The sequence below is a fragment of the Sclerotinia sclerotiorum genome, genomic scaffold, assembly GCF_000146945.2.
Source record: "Sclerotinia sclerotiorum 1980 UF-70 scaffold_13 genomic scaffold, whole genome shotgun sequence".
Classification (NCBI taxonomy): Eukaryota; Fungi; Ascomycota; class Leotiomycetes; order Helotiales; family Sclerotiniaceae; genus Sclerotinia; species Sclerotinia sclerotiorum.
In genome coordinates this window covers 314,794-335,174 of record NW_001820823.1, presented here as the reverse complement: position 1 = coordinate 335,174, position 20,381 = coordinate 314,794, and the positions used below count along the sequence as shown (strand labels likewise).

Sequence of the window (20,381 nt, the reverse complement as noted above, 5' to 3'; positions counted from 1 at the left end):
CTTTGGTTTTACTTGGTATTAGGATCGGATGGATTGGGGTTGGAATTGGGATTGGAATTGGTGATATGAATGGAGTAGGGTGTTTATGTTTATATTTATATTCATTTTTATATTTATGGAGTAGCGTGGGATATAAGACACGAAGTCAAATCTTTAGAATTAAATATTCCCGGTCGTCGTTTATGCGTATTAGATATCCTTTCTTTTGGCTTAACTTGATAGGGATGTTTGGATGTTATAAATAAAATGATAAAAGAGAAAGATTTATATAGTTTCCGTTCCGTTCCGTTCCGTTACTGCTCTGCTTTTTTCTTATGCACTTGTGGTTGATATAAAAAAAAGTTGGCTTTTTGGGGGGGGGGGATGGGGATGATGACAATGGGGTTAGATTACTTCTATTTTTATCTAGCACTTGCTGTAGCAGCGAATTTTATTTTTTATGTAGGATAAAGTTATAAAGTTGATTATTTAACTGTATCTTTTGTTTAGTTCAGATGAGATGAGATGAGATGAGATGAGACATTTTTATTATTGATATATTATTGAGATAATAAACTGTTTTAATTCATTTCTACGTTTTTAGAATTTGAATTTGAATTTGAATATTAATAATGATCATTAATAATAAAGTGAGTATTGAAGCGTGAATATATAATGTTTTTCTTTTCTTTTTCTATCTTTTCTTTTAATATTATAATTATATATAATATTTTCTATATATTCAACGCTTCAATTGTATTATATATTATATTATTTTATATATACTTCCCCCTAACCTAAAATAAATTTCCTCATCTAATCTATCCTACTCTACTCCCCTCCACTCCCACCCTCAGAACCATCACTCCTCCCCTCCACCTCCACCCCCACCCCCATCCTACCCACCTTCCCCGCCTCCCCAAACCCCTTTACCCCCCCCTTCTCAAGCACAACACACCAATCCGCCCCCCTAACCGCCTCCACCCGATGCGCAATCGTCAACACCGTACTCTGAACCAACTCCTCCCTAATAACCTCCTGAATCTTCCCCGCCGTCTCCTTATCAATACTCGCCGTCGCCTCATCCATAATAACAATCGAACTTCTTCTCAAGAGAGCCCTAGCCAGTCCCACCAATTGTCTCTGACCTTGACTTAAATTTTTACCACCCGAATCAATATTCGTATCTAATGTCCAATTGTGACGTGTAGCGATTTTGGAAAGGACAGATGAGCATTCAAAATCGGTGTATTCGTCCATTGGGTCGAGATTCATACGCATGGTGCCGGGGAATAAAACGGGTTCTTGAGCGAGGAATGTGATGCGTTTGCGGAGGGCTTGGGTTTTGACTTTGGAGATGTCGATGCCGTCGATGAGGATGCGGCCTGTGCTTGGTAGGGTTGTGGCGAGGAGGGAGAGAGCAAGTGTAGATTTTCCGCTGCCGGTGCGTCCGATGAGTGCGGTACTTGAGCCGCCTTTGATGGTCAGGGATATATTTTCTAGGGAAGGCTCGAGATGAGGTGCGTATTTTATGGTTACATTTTCGAAGATGATGTCGCCGCCAAGGCGTGGCCAGTAAGCTGGAGGATCAATTTCGCCGGGAGATTCTTGGTCGAGATGTAGAAGTTCTACTACACGTTCTACTGAGACAAATTCCATTTGTAGTTGACCGTAAGATTGGCATAATCCTTTCGTTGCCCGCACGAATCTACCTGCGGCGGCAAGAACGAAGGCCGTGAGACCAGGTGATAAATTTTGGTATACTGCTATAACTGTCATGAGAAATGTCGAAACAGCTGAAAGTATATTGAATCTAAAAGCGAGCCATGCCTGTAATGACCAATAAAAATGATCCATTTTCTGAAAAATGTCCGTTACTTCAATTACTCGGTCTTGAAAACGACGTTGGGCGCAGAACGCGCGTATGGTACCGAGACCTTCAGTAAGCAGACCAAAATTCGAAATCAATGGAGTCAGCGAGACCATTTCGAGACGGCGCAAACTCTGAGATGTAGGTAAAAATTGTATGTATATCAATACAATTGCTATGACGAGGAAGATTGCAAAAGCTAAAAAGGTCGGCGTGAGAGATCCGATAACTAAAATAGATGTAAACCACAAGATAATTAAAAATGCAAATGATGTAAAGTGAGAGCTCAGATTTCCGTCGATGACACTAATGTCTGATGTCATACGATTCATTAAACGACCCGCTGGTGTAACATCGTAGAAGCGAAATGTCGAATGGACAACTCTGGTCATGACCCTCTCAAAAATGGTTTTACCCGCAGTATAAACCATTAGTTGTGCAGAGGCCTGAAACAAAGCCCAGGCAACGGATTCAGCAACAGCAAAGAGAAAGAATCCAAGTAACCATGGCTGGATATTGGTTTCAGGTGATGGAAGTCGACTAAAAGGGTCTCGGGATGGTTTCCGTGGTCCTTCATATGCCTCTCCCCAAGATTTGAGAAACCACGTTTCGGCAATATCGACGAATCGAAGAAAAGTTATGACCACCATGATTAGAGCCCAATATCTCAACTTTCCTGATTTGATATATTCCCAATAGACTGAAGCTTTAATACCACCATGCTCCCGATGTTCATCTTCCATGAATTTTTCGGGCATTGCTGCGGCTGCTTGATCTTCATCTTCCTTTTGCTCTTCTACTGCAGAATTTGAAGAATTTATGGTGTGTAGTAACTCAGACGGGATAGATTCAGGATCAAATACTTCTGCTGTTCCGTCTGTCATTCTGATAATTTGTTGTGCTATTCCTTGACATAACTCGGTGCGATGAGTCACTAATATAATAGTTCTTCCCTCCGCCAACGAGCCCGTTAGACATTTCTTCACTACTGACTCCGCGGTGTGGTGGTCAAGTGCAGAAAGAGGATCATCGAGAAACAATATTTTCGCATTAGAGTAAATTGCTCGTGCCAATGCAACACGAGCCCTTTGTCCACCAGACAGTCCAATTCCATTTTCTCCAATCAAGGATAAATCACCATTCTTGAAATTTACCATGTCAGGGATCAAAGCGCAGGCATCTAGCACTTGTTTGTATCGACTTTCCTGATATGGAGCAGAGAACAAAATGTTGTCTCTAATACTCATACTCTGTAGCCATGGTGTTTGTGCACAATAACCTACCACCTCATTCACTGGCTTATATCCGCCACTAAGATGATCAAGCTCGCCGAGAAGAGCTTGTAGTAGAGCTGTCTTTCCAGATGCAACCTCTCCATAGATAAGTGATAATCCAGATGGGAATGAGACAGTCATGTTTTTTAAGACAGGGTCTTTGGCACCAGGCCAAGCAAATGAGGCATCATTCATCTCAAGTCCATCATCTGACCTTTGGTTTGCCTCTACTTCTGGTTTATCAGGCTCTTTCATAAAGTCTTCGATACGTCCCATTGCTATTCGAGCGTTGAGAAGAGTTGTTAGAAGATTTGGCACAGTCTGTAGTCCCATCTCGAGCATTTGAAAAAGTTGAAGAGCAGGAAAGGCTACATCGACACGCAATGGTTGACCTGCCCACACGCAATAGGCCCAGAATGCCACCACGGGAAACATTCCACTTGAAAACATGTACACAAACGACAAAAGAGTACCCCAGGCCTTAGTTATAACACGCAGCCACAATTCATTTTGTCTTGCTTCCATAATTCGGGCAAGCCAAATATCTTGCCATCCATACCAACGCAAGTGTCTATAAAGAAGTTAGTTAAAAAAACACCAGTTTTCAGTGAAGACTAGCAGTAATAGTTCAAGTGTATGAGATGACATACCTAATTGACTCAACGAGCTGAGTAATCTTGTGGAGTTTGGTGTCTGAAGCCGTTCTTCTTTGTCTTTCATAATACATAAGTGCCTTTAAAACGAAAAAGCTAAAAGCTTGACCTATGAAAACAGCTATCACTCCAATGAAGCATGGCCATCCAAGAAGCTTCCATACAGCAATAATTGAAAGTATTAATCCCAGGGGTTGCGTGATAAAATCAGCAAAGTCCCAAAATCTTTGTTATATATTAGTAAGGTAAGTGAATAATCTTAAGAATTAGGTCTTACCTCTGGGCAACTTCATAAGCATCCCCTCTATGAAGATTATTAGTTCAATTTCTAGATGATGGAAGAGCAAGCTAACCTCATCAAGTTCAATATTTTACCCATTGAGGCTGGTTCTTTTGGCTTCTTGGCTTCTTTGGTTCGCAAACCACGGCATGAAAGAAAAGGTTTTGTAACCATATTCAATCCTCTTTCCCACCATGGAGTCGAAGGTTCTTTCGCCGGATCAGTAGATAGAATTCCATTTTTTCCATTGACTCCATTGGTATGTTCATCCTCCTTTGGCTTTGTGCTAGCACTAACAGTTTTTCTCGACAGAGATTTCTCAAAAAGCATAGTAATGAGTGCTCCTCGGGATCTCTCGTAGGAGCGTCTACCATACCAAGTTGAGAATACATCGCATTGAGCAGATACTAGCCTGATGACGAGGGCGATCAAGGAGTATGTCAGTGTGGCCTGCTTGGGGGCTAGAGGATTCTCCAAACTTGCGAGTATTTTCTGGAGTAGCAAAGGTGCAGCAATATCTTTAGAAATTCCAATGATTAGTTTGTAGTTTTATGATTCTAGAACGTGTATAGGGTGATTACCTGCGAATGATCTATAAATTCCCAAAGAACTAAGTATAATAAGATCGATACCTGTAACATCTATAAGTCTCTTTAGTACTGAGCCACGCGTATCTCTAAACTTTTCATGAAGTATCCTATGTTGAAACTGGTAACTGAGACTCCAAACGTTGTCCTCATTCAGTTGTTTAGCTTTTCCAATTGACATGAGAGGTGACATCCAAGACACGCTCATGAACTGCCATAGAGTGAGATTATCTTCCGGACTTCGAAGGGAGTCAGTTGGTGGGCTGAAGACTGGACTTATCCCGTCATTACCAAGAGATGGATCACGCATGGGCATCCGCAGAATGATGATGGCCGCTGCAATTGAAGCCACCCAAGAAAGAACCAATGGGCCATCTTTCGGCTGTAAAGTCGAGAATCGATCAACCAAAACAAAGTACTGTGAGATAAAAATGCTGATGTAGAGGGCAAGTAGAGATTTGGGTGTCTTCACTGGTTGAAGAATAGCAATGAGGAGGCATGCCACTGCCCAAGAAATTGTAGGAAATATCATCATTATATGGAAATTTTGATTTTGATGAAAATCAGGATAGAATATCGACGATAGCTGTAGTAGTGTACCAATAATTGAGACACCTAATAAACACGTGGTCATGGTTGTGAACATGTGTGGTCGACGCCCTTCTTCAAGCTCGCCAGATTTCTCTACTGGTTCTTCTATAAATGGCTGAAGCCATGATGGTGATAAACGGCGGATTGGTAGTAATTGTGTCAAAAATCCAAGAATGATTAATGCACTGATGACTGCTGGAATACCGGCTATAAATGGTATGAAGCAAGTTTCAAATTTTGCATTCACAGGATCCTTGAATTTGTGTCAGCGGAAATGCATTGAAGATGAGGATGACCAAGAAAGGGAGCCATACCCAAACTCGACTACAGGAATAATTGTCGCCCTTCAAGTCGAGAGTAAAGTTGTAATTGACGGCTCCTTGGACATTGAGTGAAGCCGCCATTTGGTCAGGCTTCAGGACGAATTGTGTCGTCATCTTTCCAGAGCCGCACTCACAAGTAAGCGCTCTCCTTATAAGCAAGAGAAAAGGGGTTTAAGGGAGAGTTTTTATATCGATATCATTTGAAGGATGAAGATATACTTGTGATGGAAGCAATGTTGGTGAATTATCAATATGTAGTATGTAGTTTGGAATGTCTGCCTGGAAATATTATGTAGGAAAGCAAAGAATCATAATCAATCAAGATTTGTGGGGAGAGCGTTGGTTGGCTGGCTCACCAAGGTTCAACGGTTCCTGGCTAAAATCAATTTATGCAAGGGCCTTGCAACATTGACGTATCAGAGTCGGAATAGGAAAGATATTTACTGTAAAGAGTTTAGCCAAGTTTAAAGATGAGCAATACAATGATGTGATTCGTCGAAACACCGCTAAAATTACCCAAAACTGGTATTTTGTTTTTCGGTGAAGAGTGGCAAATCGAGCGGTGAACAAAAACTTTACGACGTGCAGCATCCAAATCTACTGATATCAAAGCTATTCACCGACTACACGGGGTGTAGAAGAAGAAGCTCTGATGAATCAATTGTATAAAGTTTATGAGAAACGATTGGTATTGGTAAGTAGTCGTTGTGTGTAAATTGCTGAGGATTCATGTAGGTGCATGGACCACATCTGCATGGCTACCCGCCTCACCAGCAATGTATTCGGGAACCTGCAGATGATTCTGTCGGCATCCATTTCACCATGTTGCAGTCATTACTCGATGATTACTTTACTGTGAATTCAAGGGCAATTGTGTGCCAATCATATGCGTATACACCGTCAAATCCAGACAGCTGATAGTCATCACATTTGGCAAGGTTTGGAAGCACATCATGGCAATAGAGGTCATCAAGGTAGCTAACCTTGGGAATCATCAAGATAGCCCGCCAAGGTACTTTATATGAAATAATCATAGCCGATGATCGGATCCAACCATTTTTGCTAAACGGCTGAGTTCGTGATAATCTTCCACTTCTGCAACAAATCCAAATCCAAATCCACCTCATGCGTCGGAATCAGGTTCAAAAGTATGAAGCTGTAAGTCCTCTGTGAGTTTATACTAAAGCGATCACTTGCTTGGGTTATTTTCGGAGCAGTATACCATTTCCTTCTATCCACTAGATCACAAGTCTCTCCGCAGGAATCCGGTTTTTTTCCGACCAGGTAGAGATTATTTTCTATCCAAGTATTTTTCGACGACGAAGAGGAATTCAAGATCTTGGCAGTTTGATGTGAATAGCTTCTTCAACAAGATATTCCCTGCTTTCATATAGACGTATCGCTCTTGGGTAGTTCCACAAGAGAGAAAAATAACTACATCGCCTGGTTTGTCTGTCCTCGTTGGCATTTCCGTCATTCAGGTGTATTCTTCACAGGCCAGTGCCAACCAATTGTCTTCTTACCTTACCCATCGTTTTTATCGCGAATATGCGCCCAGGTTTAATTTTATATTATTTCAAAAGCGTTATTTAGTGGAAGAAAGAAAACAGGAAGGAGACTGGATCGGAATCAGTTTCACAGATGTAGGCAGGTGATACTACTTAAGCGATACTTCCTGAGAATCTATGTAGTACGTCCAATCCTGGTGAAGAGTGCACCGAACGATAGAGTTGAGAATTCCATCGAGCCCTCCCTGCGGCAAGCCCTTAAAGTGCAATGATTTTAGCATAAATGGTCTAATTTTGCTGTTTCTCCTAGGCATCTTATGAATATATAAGCCGGCATCTCAATCTCGTGGCTTTTCAATCCCAATACACAGCAATGAAAAGTCCTAGAAAAGCTTCTTTGAGATTAAATCTAACCCCGTGATACAAAATCACAGAAATCGAATCTTCACATATTATTTGGAGGAGTGTTAAGGTACTTTATATTAATTAGAAAGTTAAGATAAATAATAATTATCAATTATCAATTATCAATTATAATTATGATTTGAATACAATGTTTCACTTATTTAATATACCTCATTATATTCAATGGTCACAAAGGTTATATAAATACCGAAAACCCTCATAATCTTCTCATCAAGCCTCATGAAATAAAACTCGACACTCTCACCACCAACTCCCTCCGTCCTCTAAAAACTCAATCCAAATTCCCCATCCGCATTCCCTCCTACCGAGACCAAAATTTCCTTTGAAAAGAAAATTCAAAAATGTTTTTATTCCTAATCAATGGAATTTTTCCTATTTATTTACCTAGCTACCTAGCTAAATATACATCAAGGTAAATTGGACCCCTAGTAGGTATTGAGAGTGAGATGATATACTAGGAGATAGGTAGGTGGGTTGGATTTTGATAATTATTTTGTTACCTAATACTTGAGGATTTTTCTATAGGTTTATGATGCTTTATGAATTATACAGCTCCGTCTCTTTGCCATCAAGTTCTTGAATTAATTCGCACGATATGTGGTATTTTACAAATGTATCTATTAGAGTATACTTGGATCTTCGAGTATTAAGGGAATGGTAATATTGGATACACTTGCTCTGAAGTGAAGGGGGTGTGTCCAGAAGCAAGTGAAGTGACTGTCCAGATGTTTTATAGAGATGTTCTTCGGCTTTGAGCATTTGAGATTTAGTAATTAATATTATAAGAAGTATGATGTGGTAGAGTCAAACCTGACTTCAAAGTCTGTTTTGATGATATTCGTGGAGGAGTTTGAACTTAACATCAGCTGGCCTTGTGATTGCTTTGATGAATGTGCTTTGTGATTCCCATTGACATTGACCATATACAATATCCCGTCCTTCTCTTACTTGAAGAAGATTTCAATCATAGACTTTGAACCAAGAGAACTAGAGTATAAGTATATCTCCAAGAAAACAATTCTTGAATGCTACTGAACATGAGCTTGATGTGGAGTTTCGAAGAGATAAGTTCCAGCCGTTTTATCAATAGCGAAATATGGATTTATAGAACGGAAATAACATCATCTTTCTGGGATACGATATTGTATTCCTTCAAAATAATATCACATACCTACTAGCAACCTCTTCACCACAGCAAATCTGGATAATGATGACAACTCAAACATATATAATTTTTCTGTTCACTCCAAAAGACTAGAAAGGAGAGATGACGTTAAAATTGAAAAATGCACGGTGCGGTTACTGATCCCTGCGTTTCCCACACAAACGAACCCATCAACAGCAAACTCACCACTTCAGACCTTAAACTCGTGGACATCACAATTTATTTTCATTAAATGGAGATTCCTCCAGCTTCGAGTGCGAATTCAACCCTCATTGATACGACCAAGTGTGCTCTACCGAAGACGTAGCCGGCGAGAACAATTTCATGGTTTTAGTACTGAAGTTACAGTTCTATCACCATCAATATACAGACTCAGCGCGTTTTTTAACGCGGATTAAACGCGTCGCGGAAGATATTACTCATTGATGATTATGATTGCTGCTAACAACCTACTGATTGGGCATTTGCAGGTTGTTTCGGGGTATGTTTATGATATGCTATTATCTTCGAGTGATCAGCGGCTCGGTATGCCATTTTAACGATTTTTACCTTCGCGGCGGGGAATTTTATATCTGGTCGATGAGTTCATATCTGCGGGGCGTGGGATTGGAGGTTAGGAATTTGTTTAGTAAAGGGTATGATTTGAAGGGTGGGATTAGAGATAAGAGCGGTAAAATATTTTGTGAGATGAGGAAGCTGGAACACAAAATATACAGGTTCTATTATGGTAATGGGAAGAGAGAGTTGATTGCTGGGGTGGTCTAAATATGTAGAGCATGAGGACCATGAGGAATGAGAATAAATGAGAAAGGGAAAGAGACGGAACCAATTTCGCTATTCACAATTCATCAAGTATACCAGATTCGGTGGGGCTTCGCTACCATAGATGCGATTGGAGCAGATGGTAATTCGATGGTGGTGGGTTTGTGTATCTTAAGTAAGAGCCATACATTTTTGGACTGTCGGGCGATGGACCATCGGTATTGAAGCCATATGGATGTGGGAGGGAAGTGCTCCGCATCATGGTTTGGACTTGTTCTCCGGAAACTAGCTGCGGTGGTGAGATTATGGGATGAAGTGCTCCGACGGGATAATCATGCAAGTTCTGATTACTTGCTCGTGTTCATTCATGACCGGCTATTGGAAGAATATAAAAGGGAACTTAAGCGACCCGGAGACCCAAGGTGAGGACAACCACGAAATCATTTCTTCAGAGGAAGTGTTGCGATCGGAGCCAAAACTTTTACTGAACCGCCACACCAATCTAGGATGCTAGACAAGGCCAAAGTGTGGATTTGGATGGGGTTTGTGGCAACTGATATTTTTCCCGTTGCTAGATTCAAGGAATTCCCAAATCCAATTCACCTCTTTACATCACAGACATCAGCTCCTGCCTTCTGGAGTGGTAGCCTCGAGACTTTCATATGGCTTTCGATCTCACTCACGCCACCTTGCATACGTTTTGCAATCGCCAGTAGACATGACCTAGTTCTTTTCTTTGCCTTTGAACTGATTTAAACTCCAGCCGAACCACTTGGCCATTCTTTTTCCCTTTCCTCCAACTAAAGCACGGATATTTTGCCTTCCGCGGTATGAGATTGGTGGAAAACAATGGATCTCATGCTGACTTAACGAGAATTCCTCTCTGGTTCAAATTTGCCGTGGGTCCACCGTTCTTTGAGCAAGAAATCCTACTTTCTACATTACCCTGCAGAAACTCTCCCATCTAAAGTCTGTTCTCTCCTTTCTAGAAGTTACAAGAATTGTAGATAAAACCTTATAAGTATTCTTACTCATTTGAATCGCGGATGGTAGTGGAGAATTGGTCGGGGAAATATGTATTGAGACTTTGAGGCCTGGCTGCGCCGACGTATTGGGAGTTCTTTTATTTTTGAGACTGTTCCAAAGATATCCAAATTTAATTCCGGGTTTGTTGTATATCGTACAATACACATCGAAGTTTCAGTGTTGAATTGCTTGATGATCAAAGATAATGATGTATCAAGTTCTCAATAATTTTTCTAAAAATATTCATCATTGAAGCTTAACTATATATAAATTACAGTACTAGTTAGTTAAGAATCCCATCTCAAAGAATTCAGAATATTCTAGGTATCATATAAAGGTAGGTATATTATATTAAAGTAGGTATGTTAAATGGAGATATATCATATATGGTGCAATCCAGTGTGCTGGGATATTTTAAGTTTATAATTACAGTAGTTCACACTTCGATCTTACGAGTGATTGAATTGAGGGTTTGTTGGAGTAATAATTTGTGATGGGTAGAATTCCTATGTATTTGTTTTAGTAATTTAAAAATCTTATGAAGAAATTGTAGCAAGTTCTAGCAAGTTCTAGCAAGTTTCCAGCAAGTTTCCAGCAATTGTGCCCCAGTAAAGCAAATATATCATCAAGCTCATTTCATCTCCACCAATGAATCATATAATTCTTCACCGAGGGACATTCCATATTCCTTCTCCGAATATCGTCCCCATCTCCCATTTATTCGCAGAAACTCCGATTTTTATTATTTGCGTCAGGACTGTCTCCCGTGATGGAGATATAAACGTCTCAAGACTCCGCACTATGACACCACATAGCCAGACTAACAAGAGGTAAAACCATCTATCACACAAAAATATTAGCATTATCTCTTTGAGAAAAATATTGGTGCTTAAGTGTAAGGGTAAAAGAGTAAAAGGGTAAAATGGTAAAATGTAAGACTTACCAAATCTGTTACTTGACAACAAAGTCTATGTTCGACCGCTGGACAATATCCGCCATCGTTTAAATCTTTGCCTAGGTATTCACAAATACGTGTTAGTGTATATTCAAGCATCTTCTTTCTTCCTCTTCTCCTCCTCCCTACCTCTCCCTCCTCCTTCACAAAAACCCCATCCCCTGAACCCCCATCCTCTCCATACCCCAAACCCAAGCCCCCTCATCAAAACTCCTCTCCCCCTCTCCCTCTTCCCCCCTTTTAAAAAAAACAAAAAGAAAACAAAAACAAAAACAAAAAAGAAAAAGAAAAAGAAAAAAACTCACACGCAACCCCATTCCCACTATCCCGATTCAAACTCAACCCAAACAATCTCGCCGCCTCCAAAACAACAGGTTGATCCCCATCAATTAAATCCTCACAACAAAGTAATTGTCCCTGATTAATATTGATACATTCTTCGGAGTGGAGTTTTGTTGTGAGGAGTGCTGGGGGAGGGGAATTGAGGGTGGAGAGGGTTATGGTGGTGTTGATTATGGTGTCTAGGAGAGGAGGGAGGGATAGGGGGAAAGGGATGGGAAGAGGTATGGCGAGGATGAGGGAGAGGGAGAAATAGTAGAGGAGGAGGAGGAGGAGGAGGAGGGAGTGGAATGTGAAGGGGGGGTGCATTGTTTGTGGTGTTTGTAGGTGGGTGGGATTAATGTGGAAATATTATTGTTCTTCTGTGAATTCTTGAGTAGGTAGGTATCGATGAACTCAGAAATGATCAATAAAAGAGACAAATCTCATTAACAAATCAAAAAGAGAAGAAGAAGATCCGCTGATCCCTTCCGCTCTTCGTACCGTGTTGTTTCTATCGTGTTTCTATCGTGTTTGTGTCGTGCTGTACTGTATTGTATTATATTGTATTTGTTGACCTCCTGGGATCTTGGCAGCATATGCATATATATTGCATGATGCATATAAGGAGCAAACAAAACTCAACTTTTAATTCATTCTTTCCTTTTTGGTATACTGTTTGTTTGCTTTCAATATTTTGATTTCAAAGCACTTTAATTCCGAAGGCTGAATACCTAACCTCATTCCTTCATTTTTTTGAATATATACTCGCAGCTTAACTGCTTAGCTAGAGAATCAATCAATTCAATCTGATGCTCTTTCTGGTTCCAAGAAACCCAACAGTATTTGTATATCTCATAATGGAAAAAGAAAAGAGAAGAAAACACAGGAACACAAAAACAAAAACAAAAACAAAATATGAAAGAACCAATTCAGGAAAGATCGATTTTCTGTACTCTACTCTACTCTATTGTATATTCAATCTATAGTGTAAATAAGCAGATGATAGATGGCATGTAGTCAGTACCGAGTATCTAGATATATATATTCTAGATTCTAGTTAGAAAGATAGATCGTTCCTGCTAATTATATCTAGATACCTATTCAAAAATACAAAATATAACCACAAATCCCACAGACTAAACACCTATCTATATACTTCTTACTTCATACTTCATCTTATTTTGTAAGGAGATCGATTTTAGATTTAAAAACAAAATAGAAGTAAAAAAACGAAAGCAAAAGTAAAAACAAATCTAAAGTCAAAATCTAGAAAGAAAGAGAATTTCTTATATTAGTTCTAGCTTGAAATTCTATAAATATGGATCTTAATGTTTCATCTCATCTCATCTCATTTATTTTATTCTACTCATTGTTTGATTAACTTTAATATCATCATAATCATCATCATCATCATCATCATCATCATCATCATCATCATCATCCTCATCCAAATAGTGATTGACGCCTAGTGCCTTTTTAAATACAACTAGGCCCTTGATCAATCAATCAAAAAAGAAAGACCAAAGCCTCACCTCACCTACCTACCTACCCAACCACATAAATGCAATGTTTTCCCTACTCTCTAAAAAGAAATCTATAAATTCAAGACCTCCCCCTCCATTTTAAATTAATCCTCTCTACTTCCTTCCATCCTCTCTAATTCCTCAACTTTCCAAAGCATCAAATCACAAACTCTCAACTCTTCAAAATCAATTCCTCCAACTTTTCCCTCTCCCCACTCTCTTTAATCATTCCCCTAAAAACCCCCTCCTTCAATCCCAACAATTCCTTCGGCGTTCCAAATTCCACCACCTTCCCTTCACCCATCACCAAAATCTTATCAAAATCCGCTATCGTAGAAAGTCTATGTGCGATAACAATCAACGTACTATCCGTAAATTCTTGTCTTATTGATCTTTGAATAAGTGCATCAGTTTCCATATCCACAGCACTCGTTGCTTCATCTAGAACCATGATTTTAGGATGTGAAACGATAGCGCGGGCGAGACAGAGAAGTTGTCGTTGACCTTGAGAAAGATTGAGTCCACCTTCTGTGATGGGTGATTGTAGAGATGTGAAAAGATTTTTATTCTTTTGAGTTTGGAGGGAGGGAGTTGAGGTTCCTGATGTTGATGGTGAATTTTGGGATGTTGGCGGAATTAATTGTACGCGTTCGAGAGCATCGCGAAGTTCAGAGTCGGAGTGTTCATCAAATGCATCGAGATTAGATCTAACAGTTCCGGAAAAGAGAACAGGATCTTGTGGAATGATGGCTAAACGAGATCGTAGAGAATGCAGGTTAATTTTAGAAATGTCGAGACCATCGATGTGAATTGTTCCTTGACGAGCTTCTAAAAATCGGAAGAGTGCAAGAGTTAATGAAGATTTACCAGCTCCGGTACGTCCAACTACTCCAATTCTTTCACTACGTTCAACTCGGAAAGTGAGACCTTTAAGGACAGGTGGTAAATCATCTGCATATGAAACAACAAGATCATTAACTTCAAGACGACCTTCAGTTGGCCATGCTGCTGGTGGATCTGGTCCTTCTAGAGATTCAGTTTTTAAGTTTGAGTATTCAACGATACGTTCTGCTGCCTATGAAATTAAAAAGTTAGTAATTGTCAAGGGAAGCAGGTTCTGAAAAGATGAAGAACTGAGTTGTATGGAGAGAGGAGTTTGTAGAAGATCAAACCGTCAAAATATAAAGTTGGCCAGCGAGAAAAGAGAAAGGACCTATCAAACTTACATTCATGTTAAGCTCCAAATTGGTATAATGACGAATAGTCCACATGACTGTTTGACCATAAGTAAGTGCAAAAGATAATGCGAAACCTGCAAGTCCTGCATTAATCGTAGGAATAAGAATGATAACAACAGCAACAATTGTAGCGAAGAATCCTCCGATGAAAGACATACGCCATCCCATCCAGCGATTGAAAGCCCATAAATGCCAGAATGTAGTAGAATGATCATCAATCTTAGCCCACATATTTCTGATGTAAATATCAGTCTTATCAAAAGCTCGAATGGTACCAACACCAGTAAGAGCAGAACCAAATTGTTCAAATATTGGTGATTTAGCAATTGATTCAAGTCTTTTAACTTCTCTTGCACCAGATAGATAGAGAAGTGCAACGTAAACACATAGTGCTAAAAGAATTGCAGACATGAGTAGAACCCATGGAGAGATGAAAATACTAATTATTTTTAGTTTGAGGGCTAAAGAATAGAATTTGATAAACATACCCTGTGCCAATAATACCAATCAATTGAAATAGGTTATTTGCTCCAAATGCGAAATCATTGGCTAATCTTCCATCAACTACATTGAAATCTGCAGTAAATCTATTTAAGATTCTACCGAGTGGAACTGTGTCCATCCATCTTAAAGGTGTTCTTAAGACGGTAAAGCAAAGGTTTTCGAAAAGAACCTTGGATGCACGAATGGATCCAGTGTAAACATAAAAGTATCGAAGGGTTCCTACAATCGCAGAAATTGCTGAAAGACCAACATATACAGTCAGATAAAATGAGGTATCATGCTTGATAGTTTCAGTTTGGAACGAAGAATTCTGAGTATTTCCATAGGATGGTAAGTAATTAGCTTGAATTGTGAACATAGAATTAGTAATGCTAGATTCCTGGTAGCTTTCTGTCCAAAGCTTCAACCACCAAGAACGACCTAAAAAATGTTAGTAACTGTTCAAAGTGATGAAAATGATTGTTGATTTCTTACCAGTGACTAAAAATTGTTGTCCGAGGAATGCAATCAAGACAAGTATCCAGAAAGACCATCCACCGGAAGCGTTAAGATAATGACCATAAACCTTGACTTTAACACTGCCACGCTCTCTTGTCTCTTCTTGAACGAATTTCTTTGGATCATCCTTTCTTGATACAACCTTTGCCAATGTATTTCCATCAGTGTTTTCATCATCAGAAGACACGGATGGGTTAATGACAGTAGACGATCCCGATACGGTAATGGGAGACTCATCCTCCGCGATCTGTTCCGGTGTCTCTTCATGACTGATAATACGTTCGAGTGTACCTGCTTCTTCAAGTTCCGAAAGAAGACCTGCACTTTCTACAGTTCCATCACCAAGCTCAACAACATATTTAGCTTTAGCTTTGCAAAGAGCAACGTGATGAGTAACGAGGATACGAGTCCTTCCGGCACCAAGTTCACCAGTAAGGCCTTTTTCGTAAATGAATCGACCAACATGAGCATCGACGGCGCTGAAAATGTCGTCTAGAACCAATATACCAGCACGAGAATAAAGAGCTCGAGCAAATGTAACTCTCCATCTTTGACCACCACTCAAATTGATACCATTTGCCCCAATTTCAGTATTCTCGCCATCTCCAAGCATTTCCAAATCCTTACGAAGAGCGCAGTATTCGATAACCTTCTGATAACGATCCTCGTCTAATGGTAATCCGAAAAGAATATTATCCTTAATGCTAGCATTTTCAATCCAGGGGATTTGTGCAACGAAAGCAATTGAAGATGGAATGATCCAGTTGTCTTTATTGGCAAGATGATCATGTCGTTCTTCAGCTTTTGGACCACGAGGGACATGGACTTTACCGGCAAGAATATCAACCTCCCCAAGAATTGAAGCCAGCATTAAACTTTTTCCAGTACCGGTTTTACCACTGATAACACTTAATTCTCCTTGGGGAAATGAAACATCTACATTCCTTAGAACATATCGCTCGTTTGCATCCATTTCATCTTCACCCTCAGCACATGGCCATGCAATCGAAGCTTTCTCAAATGAAACATTCGGAGCGTCACTGGTACTTTCGGATATCTCAACCCCAGCCAAATATCTTTGAATACGATTAATAGAAATATAAGCATCAATCAAATCCGTGGTGAGTTCCGGAATGACACTAAGGGTAACTTCAAGACTGACGAAGACACCAATGGCAGTGAATGCGACCGATGGTAGGAGAACACCATGGAGGTATGCATATACAGCTAATGCTACCGCAGCAAGGGCGATTGGGCTTGTAATCCAGCAAAAGAGCAACATCGTATCGTTGAGATAGACACTCCATTGTTCATCCAATTCCTTCTTTCGGACCATTCCAATTTTGTTGCCCCAGTTCGATTCCAGTGCGGAAAACTTAATTTGACGAATTCCTTGAAGTGCTTCAGTCACAACTGCCATCTTAACATCTCTAACTTTCATCAATCTGTCTTGAGCTGCTGAATAACGTCTGCTAAAGTAAATGTTGAGAGGGATGGTTAAAGACATGGCCAACATCCCAGCGACCAAACTCTTCCATCCAATGATACTAATCAGGAATGAGAAAGAGACGACAAGCTTGAAGACCGCGCCAGGAAAGTAGTTATTGAATGAGCAAAAGTCTGATACTCTCTTGGCATCCACACCAATCAAGTTGACGGTGGACTGCTTTCCCTTGGGATCACTATCTTCATCTTCATCGTCTTCCGGTTTGTCTTGTGCGATTGACTCTTGTGCTGCTTCAGTTGTCCCATTCGCGGGCTTCTTCCCAGATCTAGCTGCACCTTTCACATCCTTACGTCTCATGGCTTTTTGGAAAATTTGAGCAGATAATTGTGACCTAATAGGAATCGCCAGTTCGGACCAGGAAACCCAAAACATCCAGGATTCGATCCAAGCTGCGGCGAGAGTGACCAAGAATAATGTGGCTACCCAAATCCAAGCCTCGAACTGTATTTTATCTCCAGGTAGACGGGCCTCCAATATTTTCAAAATTTGAAAAGTCACAAATTGTGGTGCAAAATTTCCAAAAGCCTGGAATACGGTAAGGATCCACTGAGTGACGAAAGGCGATTTATGGGCCAGGAAAATTTCAAACCAGAGAGCTCTGGTATGCTTTTTCTCCTCCCACGCTTCACTAAGATCCTTTGCCCTGGTGTAATGGTCCATTTTAGGTAAATCCTGTAGTTCTAGCCTCTTTTTATTAGAGGCCAAAGCCAATATGTCTCCAACCCAGGCAAAGGTATATCTATCAAGCGCAGAAACGGACCACATGCCATCGACCGGGTGCTCATTCAAAGTAACATGTGGGCGACGGGGGAATGAGATAGCGAAAACAGCGACTGATAAAGCGAGTATCAATTGAGATATGCGAAGCCAGAAAGTTGCACTTGATAGGAAATTTTCCTCGGCAGACTGATCCTGCGCAATGAGGCCATCTTGGTAAAGGCAAAGAGCGAAAAGGCAGATACTGGAAATTGCTGTACGACCACCATTCGCATATGCTTTCGTAGGGCTTCTATTCAGTATAGTGCTAGCCGCTTGAATTAGGATGAAAGACTAAAATCAAATCAGTAAAGTCACCTATGAGCTAAGTTTATGAATGATTCAACTTACCCATAGCGCCACATTGGTCCAATCTTCAAGGTTCAATCTATCATGATGAAAGAGATCCACAATGGCCAAAGTTAAAGATGTTCCAAATCCGAAAAGTGTCGACACAGTCAGGAGTATCTTAGGAATCTTGGTTGTGAATGCAGCGATTGTTTCTTCCGTGGCAACTCCATCTTTATCAGCATAAGTATTGGGATTTTGCTTTCCTTTCCCTCGAAAATGAGAAATTACTGAGAGTATGGATGGGAAAGTAAGGACAATGACCACAAGAAGACAGCAGATTGCCGCGGCAAGGGAACTCGAATTGAAATCGAGCATCTTGAATTGTCTAGTTTGAAGAGAAAAGTGGTGTAAAGTTGCAGATCATTCTTTACTGGAAGATATTCCCAATTGAATGTAATGCACAGAAGACTGCTTCAGACGATGCCGTCGATCCTCAATTAAAGCTGGGGATAAAAGCAAGAAAAGGGAAAATTCAAGTGCAAATTATAAGAACCGTCCCAAAAGATTTATTTTGTTCTCCTTCTTGCGAACGAAGATATATATTTGGGGCAGGCCAAAATAAAATCTGGCTCAGAGAACAGCTAGAAATGATAAGTGATTAGGTAGGTAGAGTTGACTCATATGGCAAGGTAATGTCAGGTAGTACAAGTCATAAAAGGTTAGTAGTGGATCCAATGAAGGGGAATATTATACGTGAAAGGGTGAAGAGGAGAAGAGGAGAGGAGGAGAGGAGAAGAGGTGAAAATAGTATTAGATTGATAAATAATTGGTAGATTGGTAAAGTGATAAAATGATGAATTGATAAATTGATAAATTGATCAATCGATACCTACCTACCTAGGATTATTAAGAAATTTATTACTCCACTGACTTGAGAGCTACTCAAAAAAATGGCGGGGGCAAGTCGAGTTTTATCGAAAGGAGGATGTTGGTTGGTGGGGTTGATTGTTGGTGGAGCTGGTGGTGGATTTTTATGAATATACGTGCATGAGTGGGTGGGTGGATAATAAGTGAATGATGATAAATAGATAAAAAAAAAACACCCTTGTTAGGTTAATGATTTGACCGTTGAAAAAGATTATTAATTATTAATTGGCTGGCTTTCCAATTAATGATTGACTGATCTGATGAGCTACTGTACTCTGTGTACTCGGTCGCGAACAATCCTAGATCTGGATATCAAGGACGATGAGGTATCATTACCTAGGTAAGTAAGTGAGGTCAAAAGGCGACATGACATTACCTAGTACACATCTACTTAACCTTTCCTGACCACTGATATAAGTTTTAAAGTCAGTGAAGTTTGTCATCAAAAGTACCTGGTAGGTAAATATTTGGTGCGTACATTAAATATACTCCAGGGACAAGTACCTAAATAGACATCATAACATGACGAAAGGTAAATGGGATGAGATAAAGAGATATGACTGATTCATTACCGAGTAGAGTACGGATTGGAGGATTGGATAGACATAATATCTACATGTGCACCGTCCACTTCCTCCGTATACGTATAATATGATATGTAAATATAAATGTACATGTCAGCAAGGTCACCAATTGCCCCCACCAAAATCGTACCCAGAAGATCATGCATCCAGATCGTTGGGACAACCTTCCATCTTCTGGGTTAAATTCCATGCATGCATACCATCACCTCCTCTTTGTTTTCTGAGTATCTCGTTTTTGGCCCCATATATACAGATAACCAATAAGGCTGGGGCAGTCTGCAAGATGGAATTATGAGTGAGATCAACGGTAACTCCGACCGACACAATTATCTAATCTAGTCTCGTTCAGCCAATTGATAAAAGATATTCCACGCTCTCTAGGCAAGTCTAATCATCTTACTCATCCATCCTCGTGTCATCAAGGATTGAAGAAGCAAGGTTGATTCTGGATAGTGTAATACATACTACTGGAGTGCAGTCAGTACATCGATATGACCTAGACTAGCTAGCTAATCATTGAGCTACAGCAGGTAGTGATACGAGAACTAATTCCTAAACTGCCTTCCTGTTCAGGCTGACCGAGAGCGGTGTGAAAATAAGTCGCAGTTGATCTGGCCGTGTATGGATCAAAAGGATCAAAATATATGATTGTAACAGTTGTCAGCAAGAAGACTCATAAGGTATAAGTGGGTTAGCTTGGTAAGCACTCGATGTCTTTAGCGAATTGAGAAGATTTGAGAACAGATTTCTTACCTTCATGTCTGATTGTTTTACCCATAATCATTCTTTGATGCAGATACCATTTTACATCCACGCTTGGTGTTTTTTATCAT

At 40.1% G+C, this 20,381-nt stretch overlaps 6 protein-coding genes across 6 annotated transcripts; 2 read left to right on the top strand and 4 right to left on the bottom strand.

Annotated features, from left to right (window-relative positions):
- Positions 1-810: 810 nt before the first annotated feature.
- SS1G_09260 (hypothetical protein) lies at positions 811-4,953 on the bottom strand (the record flags this gene model as incomplete). The annotated part of the gene is made up of 5 exons (XM_001589489.1): positions 811-3,694; positions 3,774-4,001; positions 4,054-4,080; positions 4,130-4,574; positions 4,935-4,953. The coding sequence occupies 5 exons, from the start codon at positions 4,951-4,953 to the stop codon at positions 811-813; spliced, it is 3,603 nt and encodes a 1,200-aa protein (XP_001589539.1).
- A 469-nt stretch (positions 4,954-5,422) lies between these two features.
- Positions 5,423-5,629, top strand: SS1G_09259 (hypothetical protein; the record flags this gene model as incomplete). The annotated part of the gene is made up of 1 exon (XM_001589488.1): positions 5,423-5,629. One exon carries the CDS (start codon positions 5,423-5,425, stop codon positions 5,627-5,629), a length of 207 nt encoding a protein of 68 aa, XP_001589538.1.
- Positions 5,630-6,848: 1,219 nt separating this feature from the next.
- On the bottom strand, positions 6,849-7,025 carry SS1G_09258 (predicted protein; the record flags this gene model as incomplete). The annotated part of the gene is made up of 1 exon (XM_001589487.1): positions 6,849-7,025. The coding sequence occupies one exon, from the start codon at positions 7,023-7,025 to the stop codon at positions 6,849-6,851; it is 177 nt and encodes a 58-aa protein (XP_001589537.1).
- A 2,114-nt stretch (positions 7,026-9,139) lies between these two features.
- SS1G_09257 (hypothetical protein) lies at positions 9,140-9,421 on the top strand (the record flags this gene model as incomplete). The annotated part of the gene is made up of 1 exon (XM_001589486.1): positions 9,140-9,421. One exon carries the CDS (start codon positions 9,140-9,142, stop codon positions 9,419-9,421), a length of 282 nt encoding a protein of 93 aa, XP_001589536.1.
- Positions 9,422-10,700: 1,279 nt separating this feature from the next.
- SS1G_09256 (predicted protein) lies at positions 10,701-12,047 on the bottom strand (the record flags this gene model as incomplete). Its single annotated transcript, XM_001589485.1, has 4 exons — positions 10,701-10,704; positions 10,898-10,950; positions 11,388-11,458; positions 11,705-12,047. The coding sequence occupies 4 exons, from the start codon at positions 12,045-12,047 to the stop codon at positions 10,701-10,703; spliced, it is 471 nt and encodes a 156-aa protein (XP_001589535.1).
- A 1,368-nt stretch (positions 12,048-13,415) lies between these two features.
- On the bottom strand, positions 13,416-18,412 carry SS1G_09255 (hypothetical protein; the record flags this gene model as incomplete). Its single annotated transcript, XM_001589484.1, has 5 exons — positions 13,416-14,318; positions 14,470-14,920; positions 14,970-15,405; positions 15,460-18,040; positions 18,098-18,412. 5 exons carry the CDS (start codon positions 18,410-18,412, stop codon positions 13,416-13,418), a joined length of 4,686 nt encoding a protein of 1,561 aa, XP_001589534.1.
- Positions 18,413-20,381: the final 1,969 nt, after the last annotated feature.